At 46.1% G+C, this 20,056-nt stretch overlaps 1 protein-coding gene across 1 annotated transcript; it reads left to right on the forward strand.

The window, feature by feature from the left end:
* The first annotated feature begins 11,332 nt into the window (after positions 1–11,332).
* On the forward strand, positions 11,333–15,240 carry Hjv (hemojuvelin BMP co-receptor). Its single transcript, NM_001012080.2, is given in 4 exon segments — positions 11,333–11,472; positions 12,351–12,554; positions 12,928–13,475; positions 13,988–15,240. Coding segments are annotated over 3 exon segments (1,269 nt in total). The 5' UTR covers positions 11,333–11,472; positions 12,351–12,457; the 3' UTR covers positions 14,612–15,240.
* The last annotated feature ends 4,816 nt before the right edge of the window (positions 15,241–20,056 follow it).

Consider the following 20,056-nt stretch of genomic DNA (forward strand, 5'->3'; position numbering starts at 1 on the left):
GTGGGAAACAGGGTAGTACACAGGCAAACACGATGCTGGAGAAGGAGCCAGGAACTCTACATCCGGATTGGCAGGCAGCAGGAAGAGAGAACGAGCCGCTGGGCCTAGTTTGAGTGTCTGAAACCTCAAAGCCCACCTCCAGTGACACACTTCCTCTAACAAGGCCACACCTACTGCAACAAGGTCACGTGTCCTAATCATTTGAAATAGTGCCACTCTACTCTCTATGAGCCTATGGGGGCCATTTTCGTTCAAACCACCATGTAGATGGCTTAGATGGCTATAAATTAAACAGAAAGGGAAGAGCACCACTGAGGATAAGCAACCGGACCATTGGAGCCTCCAGATAGGGAGTGTTTGATGTGCAGCTGCTGTGGGAAAGTTTGGCAGCTCCTCCATGAGGCAAATATAGAACGTGCTGACTCAGCAATTCCATGCCTGGGAATAAACCTCAAAGAGCTATAAACAAGTAAATAAATACTTGTTTATGCATGCTCACTGGGACACTGTTGGACATGCCTACCTTTAGATCTCCATAAATGTAGAAACAGTTCACAGATGCTCTTCAGCAAATGAAGAGATCAAATGGAACCTGAGAGGGTATGCGGCTGTAGATGAGCGGCAGAGGGATTGCCCAGCATATGGAAGTCATGGATTCAGTCTTTAACATTGAAAACAGAAAACCCTCTTTTCAAGCGAGAGAGAACTGTACGTATTCTAGTTCAGAACGTAACCTTTCAGTCTACTGATACACGAAACCACCACTTGCCCATAAAAAGGAACGAAATACTGAATCATGCTACAAATTGGATGAAACTCAAAAGCCTTGCTCTTATGCTGGACTTGGTGGTTTATGCCTGAAATCCCAGCACTGAGTAATAAAGGAAAGGCATCAGGAGTTCAAGGGCAGCCGGGGCTACTTGACACTCCGGTTCAAAAATCCTCAAACCAGCTACCTGTAATCCTAACACTTAAAGCAGAGGCAGCAGAGGTCTATGAGTTCAAGGCCAGCCTGCTCCACATAGTCCTTGGTCTAGATAGGTCCTAGGCTCTAGCTACACTACAAGCAAAACAAAGAAATCTCACCAAACCAAGGCCACCTAGAAGCGGGACTGCAAAGTCACATACTGGATGACTTCCTGTAGTTCACATGTACAGAGTAGATAAGTTTGTAGAGACAGAAACTGGTAGTTGTCTGAGGTTGTGGAATGACTGGTCAATGGGTTCAGGGTTTCCTTTCCTTTTGGGTAGTGAAAATATCGAGCTAGACATGGGGACGGCTGCACGGTATCTGCACTGTATCAAATACGCTGGTTTTATGTGCTAGCTCGTTTGGTTTCGCTTTCGTGTTTGTTTTGTTTGTTTTTTGTGCTTGAGACAGAGTTTCTTGTGGCCCAGACTGGCCATAACCTGACAATGTGGCCAGGTCATCACCGTTAGCTCCTGGTCCTCCTGCCTCCACCTCCAGGAGCTGGGATTACAGGCATGAGCCACTGTGGTTGACTCAAGATCTTGTGTTTGAGGCCAGCCTGAACTACACAGAGATGCTAGTGCTCAAGAACTTGTTTAAAAAATGGTTTCTTTCTTTTTTACTTTTCAAGACCGGGCTTCTCCATGTAGCCCTAGGTTGTCCTGGAACTCACTTTGTACACAAGGCTGGCCTTGAACTCACAGAGATCTATTTGACCTGCCTCCCAAGTGCTTGGATTAATGTCATGAGCCATACCTGGCAAAGTAGAAAAGGGTTTTTGTTCGTCCATCTGTCTGGGTTTTTTTTTTTTTTTTTTTTTTTTGTTTTGTTTGCTTTTTAAAGGCTGGATCCTGGGCTCATGAGAGTGGGAGAGATGGCCCCAACCCTCGAAGGCTGCAGCACTCCACAGAGCAGGCCGGGACCAGAACTAGGGAGCATGGTAGGTAGACCTGGTTCTGATGGGACTGGTGCTGCCTGAGAGAAGGACAGTTGTTGTTCATGTACAATCCTCTGGGCCAGTGACTCAGCCACTGGGATGGCTTTTAATGCTCAAATCTGAGTCCTCCCCAGAGATGCTGGGTGGGGTGTGGGGTTTGGGTGTGGTCTGAGGATCGATCGATCACACCTGCAAAGCTCCCCAGCTGGCTGCTGTGCTCACTCAGGCTTTCCGGCTGCTGCTATTTCAGGACCAGAGGGCGTGTGTCCCCGGGATACTGTACTGCTACCTTACATTCCGCTGAAACTCATACATGGGCAAGAGCACGCTAGCCTAGAGGGCCTTAACGGCTACGTATTTCCAGCTTCTTTCATGTGCTTGGCCAGTATTTGAAGACTTCATCCAGGCCAATGAGCTGAACAAGTTCCTGTGTTGTGCTGAGATTCGAGTTTAATTTAGGATAATTAACGCAATTCAAAGCTGAGGTGAAACAAGGTTCTGTGTGAATGTGTGGGGGGTTTTTTTGTTTGTTTGTTTTTTGTTGTTTTGTGGGTGTTGTTTTTGGCTTTTGTCTTGTTTTTGTTTTGTTTGGTTTTTGAGACAGTTTCTCTGTAAAGCCTGGAACGTGCTCTCTAGATCAGGCTGGCCTCGAACTCGAACTCACAGAAGTCTCCCTGCCAGTGTCCTGAGTTCTGGGATTAAAGGCAAGCACCGTCATGGCAGCCATTTGGTCTAACATTTAATGAGAATACAAGACTCTAAGTAAGAGCAGTGGCTGAAGCAGAAACCTACCCCCCCCCCCAAAAAAAAAAGTCATTACATGATTTGCAGTAAGTGCTTGGGGACAAGAAACAACACCACCCAAGACTTGAGTTATCAACCCAAGGGCATCAGTTTCTTGTGGTAAATTCTGTCAGTCTGACTTGGTTATTTTATATACAGCATTGTAACACTGTGTCATGGGCCGGTGGAATGGCCCGGCTGAATGTAGGTTCTTTCAGGTCAGGGTAAGCTGGACCGATAGCTTGAGTCTGATCCTCTGGCCCCACATAGTTCAAGGAGGGAACCGACCTCTAAAATATGTTTGCTTGCTCATGAGCTCTCTCTCTCTCTCTCTCTCTCTCTCTCTCTCTCTCTCCCTCCCTCCCTCCCTCCCTCCCTCCTTCAGTCCCTCCATACACACACACACACACACACACACACACACACAGAGGCTAAAAGAATAAGTAATTGATTAAAAAAAATTAGGTTGGGTGTAACATACTTTTGATCCCAGCACTCAGGAGGCCAAGCCTGGTATACAGAGCACGTTTCAGGACAGCCAGGGCTAACACAGAGAAACCCTGTCTCAAAAAACATGAGGGAGAGGGAAGGAGGGAAGGGGAGGAGAGGGGAGAGGAGGGGAGGGGAGAGGAGTGGAGGGGAGAGGGTAGGAATGATTGAATGAATGGGTGTGTGTTCTGGGCCAGCCAAGGCTACGCAGTGGGACCTGTTGTTGTCTAATATTTATTTTTATTTTATGTGCTTTGATGTTTCACCTGCTTGTATGTCTATGTGAAGGTGTCAGATCCCCTGAAACTGGAATCACACACAGTTGTGAGCTACCATGCGGGTGCTGGGAATTGAACCCAAGTCTTCTGGAAGATCAGCCAGTGCTCTTAAATGCTGAGCCGTCTCTCCAGACCCAAAATGAACTTTAAAGAAGTATATTTTTCCCATGTCACTTTTTCTTTAAAATTTTTAACATTTAAAAATTTTTATCCATGAGTGCTCTATCTGCATGTACACCTGTGTGCCAGAAGAGAGTGTCAGACTCCATTACAAATGGTTGTGAGCCACCATGTGGATGCTGGGAATTGAAAGCAGGACCTCTGGAAGAGTGGCCAGTGCTCTTAACCACTGAGCCATCTCTCCCATCCCCTAAAAAAAAGTTTTGGTTTTTTAAAAAATAATTATTTAGAGACAGTATGTCACTTCATTGCCCAAACTGGTTACCAACTCATAGTGATCATCCTACCTTCAGCCTCTTAAGTGCTGGTATTTTTTAAAAATCATTTGACACAAAATAAAGTATCAGATGGGTTCTCTTCTGCTTGTGCAAGAAGTGAAAGGTTCAGGAATGTAAAGTGTAGGCAGGTCTCAGAACTCTGTTTAGCTTCCTGGCTAAACACATTCTGGAGGCTAAAGACCTCGTCTCTGTCTCTGTCTCTCTGTCTCTGTCTCTGTCTCTGTCTCTGTGTGTGTGTGTGTGTGTCTGTCTCTCTGCTACTTAGCCAGTACTGTAATCCAGAGATTGCCTCCTCTGTTCTCTCCGCCTCAGAGTCTAAGTCTTGTGTATCTTTCCTGTTTATTTCTACCTAAACACAGCCCCTGGAGAATCTACTGTAGCCACAGTGATACAAAGTGTTGACTTCTAGGCCAGCTAAATCTGGATTTGAATAGGGTGTGCCACTACTCATATTTATAACAAAGTTACAATGAAGCCTCCCAAGTCTGAGCTCCTCTGAAGCAAAGACTGTGAGCTACCTTAGAGCTTAAGGTTTGAAGACACTCATTCTGAACACTCAGCATGGCTCTGACACTGGTGTCTACAAACAGAAGCCTCTATTTTATGCCTACTCTTGGGGTAGTCTGCTCTGGGTGTCTCAGGACTGCCTCCCTGGGCCATCAGGATTTCTTTCTGTACTGACAGTCAATGTATCTTCTAAACAAGTGTTCAGTTAACCTTGTCTGAGCCTTTCTGTGCTTTCAAATGTGGCCTTACCCTAACACCCACAGAGTATTCTATCCCACTAAAAACTCTCCAGGTTAAACTCAGGCACTATGATTATTTTGTAGTCTTTCCTAGCTGAAGCTTCTTTATTGCCTTTTTAAATAAGTAGTAAAAATTATCTTCAAACAATGTCTAAGCATGGTGTGATGGTTTGTATATGCTTGACCCAGGGAGTGGCACTATTAGGAGGTGTGGCCTTGTTGGACTGGGTGTGTCACTGTGGGCTTGGACTTTAAGACCCTCTTCCTAGCTGCCTGGAAGCAAGTGTTCTGCCAGCAGCCTTCAGATGAAGATAGAACTCAGCTCCTCCTGCACCAGGCCTGCCTGGATGCTGCCATGTTCCCACCTTGATGATAATGGACTGAACCTCTGAACCTGTAAGCCAGCCCCAATTAAATATTGTCTTTTATAAGACTTGCATTGGTCATGGTGTCTGTTCAAAGCAGTAAAACCCTAAGACAGGGGTTGGGAATTTAGCTCAGTGGTAGAGCGCTTGCCTAGCAAGCACAAGGCCCTGGGTTTGGTCCCCAGCTCTGAAAAAAAGAAAAGAAAACAAAAACAAAACAAAACAAAACAAAACAAAACAAACAAACAAAAAAAAAACCCTAAGACACATAGTAAGTCCTATAGCATTTACCTCTAAAATCTGTCTCCTGATGACATCATTTTCCTGGCCACAGCCAGTGCAATTTTCTTTCTCCTCTTCAAAACCTCATTTTTAAGATTTAGACCATGATAATACTTTGAATTTTAGTTGTCACTTTTCTGTCATTCTGCTTTCTGGTATTTTAATTTTTTTTGTGAATTTATATTTTGTATTTTGATCATATGCCTCCCCCAGTCTTTTATATTAAATTAAATTTTTTTGTTTTACTTTCTATACTCTTCTTTTAATTAAAAATTATGTTTTCCTATTATTTTAATGGATGTGCTTATAATATGCACATAAACAATCATTAAAATGCAGGCAGTGGCTGTGCACACCTTTAATTCCAGCACTTGGGAGGTCAGAGATAGGCAGGTCTCTGAGTCTGAGACCAGCCTGGTCTACAAAGGAGGACAGCCTGGGCTACACAGAGAAGCCCTGTATGGGAAAAGAATAATATAACAATAAACCAGGCATGATGGAACATGCCTTTAATTCCAGCCATCAAGAGGCAGAGACAGGCTGACTCTCTAAGTCCGAAGCCAGCCATGGCTACATAGACAGACCCTGTCTCAAACCCAAACAAAGCACAAAACTAAACAATTTTGACTGCTTCTTTAGCTTTTCAAGATAAGGTTTCTCTTTATAGTCCTGGCTGACCCTGGAACTTGCTCAGTAGATCAGGCAGGTCTTGAACTCAAAGATCTTTCTGCCTCTGTCTCTCAAGTGCTGGAATTGAAGGTGTGTGCTACCAGACTCTGGGTCTATTCTTCTTAAACAATGTCTTACTCGCTGTTCTATTGCTGTGAAGAGACACCATGACCAAGGCCACTCATACAAGAAAGCGTCTAATTGGGGGCTTACAGTTTAGAGGAGGAGTCCTTCTCTGTCAGGCCGGCAGGCTTGGTGCCGAAGAAGTAACTGAGACTGCTACATCTTAAGCCGCAGGCAGCAGAGACAGACACGGACCCTGGCATAGGCATTTAAAACCTCAAAACCCCAGAGATGGGCTTCTTCCAACAAAACCACAACTATGCCACACCTCCTAATCCTTCCCAAACAGACTACCAACTGGCGATTACACACCCACATATATGAGCCTATGGGGTCAAGTATCACCCTAATCACCACCACAAGCAATGTTTGTGGTTTGTTGTTTAAGACAGGGTTTCTCAGTATAGTCTTGGCTGTTCTGGAACTCAGAGATCCATCTACCTCTGTCTCTGGAGGGGTGGAATTAAGTTAGCAGTGTGCGGTGTGCACCACCACAGCCGACTAGGATTGAAGTGTTTTATTGTTTGCTTTTTGTTTGTAACAGGGTTTTTCCTCTGAAGCCCAGGCTGACCTTGAACTTCTGACCCTCTTGTCTCTTGCTGATCATCACGTTATATACCACCGTGAACCCAGCTTTCATTGGTTTTTTTGGAAGGCAAAGTAGCCTTGTATACCTAACTACAATTAGAAGAACATATTTTTTTTTCTCTTTAGCGATGAATTATTTTTTGCCTAGATACATTAACTCACTAGGAGTTATAAAATGCCAGCATTATGATTGTCATGTTTCCTTTATTTATTTTTGAGATATGGTCTCAAAATAATATTTTAACAGTAAATACTTAGATTTGCCGAAATCTGTTTCTGTGTCTAGTGTCCTAGTAGCCTAGGCCTGCGTGGACCTCTCCAGCCTCCCAAGTATGGGACCTCTCCATGCAGTGCAATATCTTCATTTATTTACTGAATATTTCTAGAATTTTCCCATCATTTTAGGATAGTTTTCATAAAGAAGTCAGAATAAAGCTAGGAATGGTGGCTCACACCTGGAACTCAAGCGTGTGGGAGGTGGAGGCAGGGGGATCATCCTAGGCTACATTTTGGATTGGAAGCTCTATTAGGGTCTCTAGAGTCACAGAACTGATGGGTGTCTCTATAGTAAGGGAATTTGTTATGATAACTTACAGTCTGTAGTCCAACTCCCTAACAATGGCAGCTTCGAATGGAAGTCCAAGGATCTAGTAGTTGCCCAGTCCCGCAAGGCAGGCAGGTGAAGAAGAGTGAATCTTCCTTCTTCCAGTGTCCTTATGTAGGTCTCCAGCAGAAGGTGTGGCCCAGATTAAAGGTGTGGACCACCAAGCCTGGATCTGGGGCTTGCTTTGTCCCAGATGACCTTGACCTCAGAGATCTCTTTGCCTTAGTCTCCTGGGATTCATAGCCACTTTGCCTCAAGATCTCCATGCCAAGATCCAGGTCAAAAACTTGTGTCTCCCAGCCTCAAGATCAGGATCACAGGTGAGCCTTCCAATTGTAGTTCATTCCAGATATAGTCACGTTGACTACTGGGAATGGCCATTGCAGAAGCTAACCTTTGAAACTTTGTCTTCGAAGATGCAGAAAACAAAGGGGGCTGGTGAGATGGTTGGGTGGGCATAGTGCCACTAGGCCTGACAACCTTTGTTGAATCCCCTGGACCCACACAGTGGAAGGAGAACCAGGTCCTGCAAATTGTCCTGTGACTTCCACACCTATGCTGTGACACACACACCTACTCCCTCCACCCACAAGTACATAAATAAAAGGAAGGAAAATTTTAAAACAAATCAAAAACAGTTAACTATTTGGTTTTTTCCATTTGCCAGCGGTTCTCAAAACGGACGTGCTTTCTCCAATAATAGCCAGTCACGTTTAACTTTTAAGTATAATTGTGAACTTAGGCTTAAAATGTTTGGTGTGTCAATCCAATATATTCAGTTTCTATTTTGATAACTAATTTGTCCTGTCTTTGGCAAGGGGCAACTATTTTCTTTTAGTTTGCTTGCTTGGTTTGAGACAGGACCTCACTCACTATGTAGCCTTGGCTAGCCTGGAACTCCTTATGTAGGCCAGGTTAGCCTGAAACTCATGGAGGTCCATCTTTCTCTGCCTCCTAAGTGCTGAGAATAAATGCCCAGCCTGATACAGCATTTTAAAGCTTCCTTGTTTATTTTGGATAATTCCTGGCTCCAAATGGGAATAAGTTATTTTTCTGGTTTCTTGGAGTGGGAAATCATACTCGTGTTCCACAACCTGGACACTAGGAGTGTTCGCTAACACGTGCTCCCTGCTTTTAGGTATTTTCATAATAAATTAGGAACACTTAAAGGCAAAATGTAATGAACACACAGTCATCTTTGCATTTAAATTTATTTTTTTAATGTGTAAGGGTGTTTGTTTTACCTGCATGTATGTCTCTGTGCATCTTCATGCAATGCCCAAGGAGACCAGAAGGGGGCTCCAGGTCCCTTGGAGTGGTTTAGAATTACAGAGTTTTTACTTAACTTCATCAACATGAGTCAGCATTTCTATCCCACATCAAAGATCATGGTTCTCAAAAAACCCAGTATTAGCCACCTGTAATTATAGCACTCAGGAAGTTGAGGCAGGAGGATTGCAAGTTTCAGGCCAGCCTAGGCTATATGGTGAGACTTTGTTTCAAACCAAACCAAACCAAACCAAAAACCCACCATTATTACTTAACTTAAAAACAAGATTTTTTTTTTGAATGTGTATCTGTGTGTGGGTTGAGTGGTTCCCAAAGAGACCAGAAGAGAGCACTGACTCCCCTGGAGCCCCCTCATGTGGATGCTAGAAACCAAACTCAAGTCCTGTACTGACTGGTTTTGTGTGTCAACTTGACACAAGCTGGAGTTATCACAGAGAAAGGAGCCTCAGTTGAGGAAATGCCTCCATGCGACCCAGCTGTAAGGCATTTTCTCAATTAGTGATCAAGGGAATGGCCCAGCCCATTGTGGGTGGTGCAGTTCCCGGGTTGGTGGTCTTGGGTTCTACAAGAGAGCAAGCTCAGCAAGCCAGGGGAAGCAAGCCAGTAAGAAACATCCCTCCATGGCCTCTGCATCAGCTCCTGCTTCCTGACCTGCTTGAGTTCCAGTCCTGACTTCCTTTGGTGATGAACAGCAATGTGGAAGTGTAAGCTGAATAAACCCTTTCCTCCCCAACTTGCTTCTTGGTCCTGATGTTTGTGCAGGAATAGAAACCCTGACTAAGACAGGTCCCTTATAAAACCAATACATGCTCTCAACTGTGACTTTATCCCTCCAGCCTTCGCTAATTTTTTTAAAGCCCACAACATACTCACAATAGTTCCAGGATAATACCAACACCACTGTCAATGATAATGAGGACTGTAAAATACTGTGTACAGTGGCCCCTGCATGTCACCTGTCACCATCAGGACAACTGTCTCAATCATAACGAGTTCTAGACCAGTTGGGACTACACATACAACACCCTGTTTCAAAACAACAACTTCCTTAAAAATACTTATTTTTTAAAAATTTTATGTGCATGTGTGTATGCCTGAGTGTATGTATGTATGTGCAACACATGTGTGCAGAGGCCATCAGAGGTCAGCTGAGGGCATTGGGGCCCCTGGAGTGGAGTTACAGTTAGAAATGAGCTGCCATGTGGGTTATGGAACCGGAATCCTCTGTCAGAGCAGCACGTGCTTTAACCACTAAACTATCCCTCCAGCCTCAAGAAATTATTTTTTTCGCACATATTTTTGGTTTCAGAGTATATGCCACTTTGTATATTATAGACAACTTAGTATGTCTTAAAGTCACTTGATTAGTTTAGCTGGGGGAATTTTACGGAATAAAAGTTCTTGGGATGTGGCTGGTGAAATGGCTGAGCAGGTAGAGGCACTCACTAGCTACCAATTGTGACATTTGGTCCCTAGCACCCACATGGTGGGAGGAGAGAGCGGACTCTGTAAAATTTTTGACATCCACAGTGGTACACACAGACACACAGAGAGACAGACATACTCTAAGTAACTTAATATAAAAGAATATTATTGTAATATGGTCATGTATAGTTCAGAAAAAACTAAATTCATATAAAAAAAAAACCCTGCATGTTCCCACTCTTCTCTTTTGTGGACTGTGTGTGTGCATGTGTGCATGCACGAGAGTGTGTGTGTGTGTTTGTGTGTGTGTGTGTGTGTGTGTGTGTGTGTGAGGACCATGTGGACCTGTAGGCTGTGAGCTGGATGTCGAGCTGACAGGGCTGGAAGCTTTGGTGACACACTTTGTAATCGGTCCTATGCTGCTTTCCCTTGTCCCAGAAGTGCCGCCAGGTGAAAAGACGGGACATGGCTAAATCCTTGGTTATAATAGAGTCTTGAACAGTCTTTCTATGAAAGCATAGTCCCGAATCTCTTCTTTCCCCATTCACCTATCTGGCCCCACTTCTCTGTGGATCGGTCATCTTCAAAACCAGTTCAGCTTCCCACTGCCCCCACCACCCCCGAAACCCGGAAGCTTCTGTTTTTTGTGTTTGTATTGACGAGGAGGAGGGATTGTTGCACACACTAGCGTAATGGAAAAGGTGGAGATAGAATAGACAGCTGCAGAGATCTGATCCGGACAGACAGAATAAACCCTCCTCCGAAACAATTCTGCTCTCGGGTTTCTTCTCCAGACAGCTGGGCCTTTCGGCTTCTGAAATAGTTGGCGGAGATGGGGGAGGGTCTCTGAACTACGCCTGCCATCCATCTTCAAAGCCAGCTACCTCTACGTACCATGTGTGGAAACTCAGTGGCATCCTCAGTAAAGAGAGGATGAGAACGGTGAGTGACAGGCGTCACACAAATCACCACCAGCCGTCTTACAGGCCGGGAGCTCATTACTGAGAACGCTAAAGGACCTGAGTGGCAGGTCATACAAGCTGCAGTTGGACATGGGACTTGGCCATCGTTCTCTCTTTAGGCAGTCCCTCACTTGGTACCCAGCATTCCCATATTCCCTCTTTATTTTGCTCATCATTCCTGCTGCCTTAGCTCCCACACCCTACTGCCACCAACGTTCCTGGAATTTTGGACCTAGCTATTTTTAAAACTGTCAACTCAGGAGGCACCTCCCTCCTCCTCTCAGCTGTCCAGTGCTTGGGCCAACCATATACTCTCCCTGCCCCCTCCCCCCACACCAAAGCTCCTCTGGCTCTCTGACCTCGGTGAGATTGCAGCCAGTCCGGGGGATCGGGGACAGACATGGAGAAGGAGATGGAGGACCCCCTGGCTGGAGCAGACCAACAGAATAGGCAACTATGGCTGGAGAACCGGGTATCAGAGTAATGCTTGACCTCGGGAAACAGTAAGTCTAGATGAAATGGCGGTTGCTTTGATAAGCTTTTGGGTCGAGGCTAGAATTTCATAAAGTTACAGACATCTGTTCTGAAAACTAAGATCTCTCCTTACCAGATACCCCAATCTTCACTTTTGGACCGCCTGCTCATACACTTATTCCAAAGAAGGGTTTTGACAGGAGAAAGGGAGACAGACCCCTCCCAATATCTGTTCCCCTCAAAAGACCAGGAGCATCTGGATTGTGTTTTTCAGTTGGGTCTGGAAAAACAGACGAACCGTTGACTAGGCAGAAGCAAATATTAATTTGAAAGCTTGATTTGTACCCCATCCTGTGAGAGCGGGATCACGTCAGCCCTCTGGAGAGGCTGAGAGATCGCCTGGCTCCCTTTTCACTGGGAAGATGCCATCCTAGACGGGCATCTGCCTACCATGCTACCCTTTGTGCCCTTCTATCACAGTGAAGAAAACAAAATGGTGGGTGGCTTCTGGATGGGAGGGACGAATAAGAAGTGCGGTCTTAAGCATGATCAGGTCCCAGCATTACTGGGACCCACTGGTCTAATTAGGACCCACTTTCCCCAGGGAGCTTCCATTTTTTGACCCATCTGCTATTTCAGGATGGGGCAATAAAGTGGACTCTGTCCACTGAGGTCACTCAACCTTCCCTCCACCACCACCACCCCGCCCCCGTAGGCATATTGCACAAGGGATCCTAAGGTGGCCACAGGAGCAGGGCACAAAGGCTCACCAGCCACACTCACCGCTCACCGGCTGGAAGCCTCCTTCTTTCCAAGATCCAGTCTGCTTACTTTTTGTCTTCATCTCCTCAGATTCTCTACCCACCATCTTGACTAATCTTCAACCCTTCTCTTTCCCCACACGCAGCCAAATTTCTTCTTCCGATCGCAGAAGTAGTACTCGGCGAAATTCACTAGGTAGGAGGCTCCTCATCTGGGAAGAACCGGTGCCTGGGGGGACCTGGCTGGATAGGTATGGGGGATCGAGGCCGGTCCCCTAGTCTCCGGTCCCCCCATGGCAGTCCTCCAACTCTAAGCACCCTCACTCTCCTGCTGCTCCTCTGTGGACAGGGTAAGGAAGGGCCAGGGGCGGGTTGGGCATGTCTAGAGGTTAGGTAGGAGTGAGCACAGAGGGATGGGTGCTATGTCCCAGTCACCTGCCAACTCTGAAAGAGGCCTGTCTTGTTTCCCATTTAACTTGAGGAAGGACACAGATGGCGTCCCCAGGGAAAAGAAGTCTGACTGCTTTACATGTTTTTAGTAGAGGAGAGGAAGGAAGGAGGCAAGAAATAGGAGAATAAGGAGGCTGAAGGTTGGGGTTGGGAAAGTGCCCACGCTGAGTGGGAGGAACGGTGGGATGGCGGATGCCTTTTGGCAGTTAGGCGAGTACTGGACTTGGATAGAACCTGAGTCTCACTTCACTGTCCTCTCCCTTCCATCCCCAGCTCACTCCCAGTGCAAGATCCTCCGCTGCAATGCCGAGTACGTCTCGTCCACTCTGAGCCTTCGGGGAGGGGGCTCACCGGACACGCCACGTGGAGGCGGCCGTGGTGGGCCGGCCTCAGGTGGCTTGTGTCGCGCCCTGCGCTCCTACGCTCTCTGCACGCGGCGCACCGCCCGCACCTGCCGCGGGGACCTCGCTTTCCACTCCGCGGTGCATGGCATAGAGGACCTGATGATCCAGCACAACTGCTCACGCCAGGGTCCCACGGCCTCGCCCCCGGCCCGGGGTCCTGCCCTGCCCGGGGCCGGCCCAGCGCCCCTGACCCCAGATCCCTGTGACTATGAAGCCCGGTTTTCCAGGCTGCACGGTCGAACCCCGGGTTTCTTGCATTGTGCTTCCTTTGGAGACCCCCATGTGCGCAGCTTCCACAATCACTTTCACACATGCCGCGTCCAAGGAGCTTGGCCCCTACTAGATAACGACTTCCTCTTTGTCCAAGCCACCAGCTCCCCGGTAGCATCGGGAGCCAACGCTACCACCATCCGGAAGGTCAGAGATTCAATTTCCAACCTACCTTCTTGAGTCTTCTCAAGCTCCATCCGCCATACCACTCCTTTTTCCCACTAGTCCTCAGCCACCCAGCTCCCTGTTCCTTGTCTTTCCCAAACATTCCCTTCCATCTTGAATGGCTTCCTTCCATCAAACGTTTGCTCTTGTAAATGTGATTCCTCTTGATGGGAATTTCATTCAAATGCAGGTAACACTAAAGAGGAGGCTGAGAACTGGGACTGGCAGAGCTGGGGCAGAGAGAGAGAGCGAGAGAGCGCGCGCACTTCATTTCTTTTGGAAGTTGCTGAGATATATAGATAGAGACAGACAGACACAGAGACAGATTGAGATTAGGAGGTTGAGCAGGGGTCAGGACACAATAGGATCAAGGACCGAGGACCAGGAAGAATCTCTGCATCTCTGCTGGGATCAGATCCCTGACTCTCTGTGCAGCTTGATTGGTGTGCGGATGCTTTGAGCCCTAATTAACTAATTTTCTCTCTTGTCCTCAGATCACTATCATATTTAAAAACATGCAGGAATGCATTGACCAGAAAGTCTACCAGGCTGAGGTAGACAATCTTCCTGCAGCCTTTGAAGATGGTTCTGTCAATGGGGGCGACCGACCTGGGGGCTCGAGTTTGTCCATTCAAACTGCTAACCTTGGGAGCCACGTGGAGATTCGAGCTGCCTACATTGGAACAACTATAATCGTTCGTCAGACAGCTGGACAGCTCTCCTTCTCCATCAGGGTAGCGGAGGATGTGGCACGGGCCTTCTCTGCTGAGCAGGATCTACAGCTGTGTGTTGGGGGATGCCCTCCGAGCCAGCGACTCTCTCGCTCAGAGCGCAATCGCCGTGGGGCGATAGCCATAGATACTGCCAGAAGGTTGTGTAAGGAAGGGCTTCCGGTTGAAGATGCCTACTTCCAATCCTGCGTCTTTGATGTTTCAGTCTCCGGTGACCCCAACTTTACTGTGGCAGCTCAGTCAGCTCTGGACGATGCCCGAGTCTTCTTGACCGATTTGGAGAACTTGCACCTTTTCCCAGTAGATGCGGGGCCTCCCCTCTCTCCAGCCACCTGCCTAGTCCGGCTTCTTTCGGTCCTCTTTGTTCTGTGGTTTTGCATTCAGTAAGTAGGCCAGCAACCCGTGACTAGTTTGGAAACGGTTTGAGGAGAGAGGTTGATGTGAGAAAACACAAAGATGTGCCAAAGGAAACAGTGGGGACAGGAGACAACGACCTTACTCAATCACACGAGGTTGCAGTCCAGGGCTGAAATGACCCTAGAATAAAGATTCTGAGACAGGGTTTTGCACTCCAGACCTTGGTATGGGCTCCCCATGAATTTCCCCATTAGTGATTTCCCACTTGTAGTGAAATTCTACTCTCTGTACACCTGATATCACTCCTGCAAGGCTAGAGATTGTGAGAGCGCTAAGGGCCAGCAAAACATTAAAGGGCTGAGATATCTTAAAGGCAGAAACTAGAAAAGGGGAAACCATGATTATCTATAAGAAAATCAAAAGAGGGGTTTGGGAATTTAGCTCAGTGGTAGAGCACTTGCCTAGCAAGCGCAAGGCCCTGGGTTCGGTCCCCAGCTCCTAAAAAAGAAAAAAAAAATCAAAAGAGAAAAAACTAATTAAGGCAAGCTTTTTGGTTCAGAAATGAAGTGGGCATTGTCTGGCAGAGGAAGTCAGCTTTTGGAGACTGGCACCAACATCTCCACCCTTCCTACTCTGTTATTAAAGTGACGAATTCCCCATCCTGTCCTCTCTTGCCTGTGTTGAATTGCTTTACAGATCTGTGGCATGGAGTAGAGGCTCTGTGTTCACTCCACTGAAAGGCCTGAGAGTTATCAGTTATTGTCTTGTCCCTCTTGGAGTCTACAGGCTGTTGCAGAGAAAAAACACCAGTTCACGGGAAGGAGTCATGAGTGTTATTATTACATTTGATTTTTATTTTCGGTGGAGCCTCATGTGGCCCCAGGTGGCCTTGCATTGCTGGTCCAACTGTGTCTACTCCTCAAGCCCTGGAGTGGAGGTGGGTGGGGGAATGTGTAATTCTTCACTGGATTCTATGGCGTTTGAATTCCTGTGGGAAGATGAGGGTTGAGAACCAGAGTAATGAGAAGTAATAGAAGACACAGAGATGACACTGCAGATGGCAGGATGGGAAGAGTTCAGGGCTTTCTAGGAAGTGAAGACCATCGGGAGTTATCCGCAGTCATGGTTAGTGAGGGAACCAGAGGGACTCTCTATGTAACAAGGAGTTGTGAGACAGATAGGCCGAAGGAATTACACAGCGCCTTGAGGTGGGACTAAGGAGTTCAGATCTCATCACGAACACTTACTTAGTGCTTAAAATCTGCCAGACAGTGTTACCAAAGCTTAAAATATGTAATGTTCTAAACACATTGAAAATGCACGGAGCTGGAGAGATGGCTCAGCAGTTAAGAGCACTGACTGCTCTTCCAGAGTACTCAGGTTCGGTTCCCAGCGCTAACAATGGCCTGCAATTCTAGTTCTAGGGAATCTGACATAGCTTCGGGTCTCCTCTGGCACATACTGCACATAAATTCATGCAGAACACACACACACACAGACACACACAGACACACACACACACACACACACAGACACACACACACACACACACACACACACACAAGCTTATTTTTAAGATGCTTTGGCTACCTCAAAGGCTAAACCTTCCCCTGGTACCCCAGGCCCAGTTGGGGACTTGGCCCGTGGGCACTTACCCTAAATCTCACATGGTCGGTTGGCTTTATCTTCTGCCACTACCTGCATACCATCGGTCTTCCCTAAGTCATGGTGGTACTCCCTCTCTGTGTCCTCACCAGAACAACTAAGGGTCCTGCCCTGTGCCCAGCCCTCGGCTGTTAGTATCTTTATTGATCGATCAGAAAAACAATTGGGGACAAGAACCTTTAGCATTTGGACACAGAGATTCCCAGTTGAATCACAGCATTAGAACCAATCTCCAACACTGAACACACATACACATAAAATTTTAATATATATTTATATATATTTTTAAATTTAAAAATAATATATGTGTATGCATGCATTAAGAGTTAGCCATAGGGGTTGGGGATTTAACTCAGTGGTAGAGCGCTTGGGCAAGCGCAAGGCCCTGAGTTCGGTCCCCAGCTCCAAAAAAAAGAAAAGAAAAAAAAAAGAGTTAGCCATGTAGCTCAGTGACAGAGCATTGGCCCAGCATATACAGGGACCCTGAGTTTGATCAACAGTACTGCAATTTAATAATAATAATAATAATAATAATAATAATAATAATAATAATAATAATGACAATTATGCTAATAATTCTTTTAGCTTGGTGTGGTGACACACTACGGTAATCCTAGCACTCAGAAAGTAGAAACAAAAGGATCAGGAGTTCAAGATCATCTTTAGCTATATATATAGGCTAGCCTGGGCTACATGAAATTCTGTTTCAATCTTTCTTCTTCAAACTAAACTAAGTAATGATAATTATTCATAAACTTTCTAAGAAGGGTCGTCTTCTCTTAATTGTACCTATCATTTATGTCTGTGTGTCTGTCCACACACACCCCTTATCTTTATGTTGGTGGCGTTGGGGGTGTTCTGTGCGTTGGGAATGCACCTGGGCCTGTGTGTGCTGTCTGTACCTTAGCGTATACCTCTATTTCTACTACAAGGAAATTGGGCAACTTTCCCACCATCATACAGCTCGTAAGCAGCAGAGTCAGAGACTGAACGGACACGTTTGGATCTGAGAATGTAACTCTTTCCAGCCGGCATACCCCTGAGGAGAGAGAGCGACAGGGATTGTGATTATGGAGCTGCAGAGGAGAGGGATTGAGACGATGGATGGCACTCTGAAAGCTCTCCTCTTCTCATGTGAAGCCAGAGAGCAAGTGTTGGGAAAGGGAACAAGCCCAAAGCAAGCCAGTGTGCAGAGGAAAAGACTAAGGTCAGGGGTGTGCTATGTGGGGTGTTCTACATAAGCACAGCTCCGAACCAAACGGCAAGGAGGATGGTTCCACACGGAGTGTCTCAGCCTCTCCTGCAGGCACCCAGGCCTGCTCCCCTGCAGTTCTCAGCTCTTCTTTGACGCCTTTCTAGCAACTCTGACCATTCTGAAGCAACCTTTGGCTCATCTAGGAATCCATTCCAATGGGAAAGTGTGTGTGTGTCTGTGTGTGTGTGTGTATATGTGTATGTATGTGTGTGTGTCTGTGTGTATGTGTGTGTATCTGTGTCTGTGTGTGTATCTGTGTCTGTGTATGTGTATGTGTGTCTGTCTGTGTGTGTCTCGTGTGTGTGTATGTGTATGTGTGTGTGTATCTGTGTCTGTGTGTCTGTGTGTGTGTATCTGTATGTGTATGTGTGTCTGTGTGTGTGTATCTGTATGTGTATGTGTGTCTGTGTGTGTGTATCTGTATGTGTATGTGTGTCTGTGTGTGTGTATCTGTATGTGTATGTGTGTCTGTGTGTGTGTATCTGTATGTGTATGTGTGTCTGTGTGTGTCTGTTTGTCTGTGTGTGTGTCTGTGTGTGTCTGCGTATCTGTGTGTGTGTCTGTTTGTGTGTATGTGTATGTGTGTGTGGGTGTGTATCTGTGTCTGTGTCTGTGTGTATGTGTGTGTGTCTGTCTGTGTGTGTCTCGTGTGTGTGTGTGTATGTGTGTGTGTATCTGTGTCTGTGTATCTGTGTGTGTGTGTATCTGTTATGTGTATGTGTGTCTGTGTGTGTGTATCTGTATGTGTATGTGTGTCTGTGTGTGTCTGTGTGTCTGTGTGTGTGTCTGTGTGTGTGTGTGTGTCTGTGTGTGTCTTCGTATCTGTGTGTGTGTCTGTGTATGTGTGTGTGGGTGTGTATCTGTGTCTGTGTGTCTGTGTGTGTACTGTATCCTCTGCTCTACCTTAACTTATGGACACTATGGGCACTTTACTGGCATTTGTTCAGTTTTGGTTTTTACAGGGTCTATGTAGGCTGAGCTGGGCCTGAACTTGCTACTGTAAAAAAAGGCTGATGCTTCTGCTTCCATTTTCCAAGTTTTGGGATTGGCCTGCACCACTGTGCAATTTATCCAGCACTAGGGACTGAACTGCAGGCTTCACACGTTCTACACAAGCACAGTGTCAATCAAGCCGCATCTAAAGAGCAGCTTTATTTCTCAGACATGGGACTTTCAAAGGAGAACTTCAGAACTAGCCGGCTGATGGCCTTGTTTTATGGTAACAGTCATAGAACTCTTCCTTTGCCGAGACTCAGGGCTCAACCCTTTCCCCTATGGGATATTTAAAAATGAGTAGCTCAGATGAACACAAGAAAAGGCAGCCAGCATTATTTTTTTTAAAGATTTATTTATTTATTTATTTTATTTTTTTATTTATTTATTAGACACCAGAAAAGGGCATCAGGTCCCATCACAGATGATTGTGAGCCACTATGTGGTTGCTGGGATTTGAACTCAGGACATCTAGAAGAGCAGTCAGTACTCTTAAGCTCTGAACCAGCTGGAGAAATAAATAAATGTTTAAAAGAAAAATAATGAGATGCAATTCAAACTAAAACTGTGATGAGAAAGGCTGGGAGATGCTCAGTGGGTAAAGTGTTTGTCACACGAGGATCCGAGCTCAGGTCCCCAGCACCCAACTAAAAGTTGTACACAGCGATGCATATCTGAAACTTCCTTCAGTCTGGCGGACTGAGGCAGGCAGATCCCTGGTCAACCAATGTCGCAGAAATGGTAACTTACAGGCTCAGTGAGGCACCCAGTCTTTTTTTTTTTTTTTTTTTTTTTCCTTTTTTCTTGTTTTCGGAGCTGGGGACTGAACCCAGGGCCTTGTGCTTGCTAGGCAAGCGCTCTACCACTGAGCTAAATCCCCAGCCCCGAGGCACCCAGTCTTAAAAAATAAGGTGGAGGGCCAGTGAGATGTCCAATGGCCCCTATAAATGTGATGGGAAAGCCTGTGCTTCTAAAATTCCTTAAAGGGGAGATTAAGTGCAGGTTACCCCTTTCTCCTAAGGTTCCACTGACAAACAAACCAAGGCCTGGTTCTGCAGAAGTTCGCTCTGGGGAGCCAGTGAATCTGTTGGACTTCCTTACAGAGCACAGATAACTTATGAGGTTAACGTGCAGTCTTCCCAAGTCTTCCCCAGTCTCTATACACTATAGCCCTGTGGTTCTCAACCTTCCTAATGCTGTGACCCTTTAATACAGTTCCTCATGGTATGGTGACCCCTCTCCAACCATAAAATTATTTCATTGCTACTTCATAATTATAATTTTGCTAGGGGCTCATTATTTTCTCTCTGCCGCTGAGTCTGTTCCGTGAGCATCTTTTGTTCTAGTATCTTTTCCAGCTTCTGTCTGCAGCCTTTGTTTTCTTCTCTCTGTCACTTATCTTGACCTATAAATCCCTGTATCTTCAGTTCCAATGTTCCCTCTAGGCCACGTTGCCGAGTCTTAAATGTCTCTCTCTGCTGTTCATGTTGCTCTGTGTATTCCTGTATCTTCTGTGCTAGGCCCTGCTTCCATGACTTTAGCTTCTCTTTTTGTTGGAATTC

This window comes from Rattus norvegicus, chromosome 2, assembly GCF_021556685.1.
Source record: "Rattus norvegicus strain SHRSP/BbbUtx chromosome 2, alternate assembly SHRSP_T2T, whole genome shotgun sequence".
Taxonomy (NCBI): domain Eukaryota; kingdom Metazoa; phylum Chordata; class Mammalia; order Rodentia; family Muridae; genus Rattus; species Rattus norvegicus.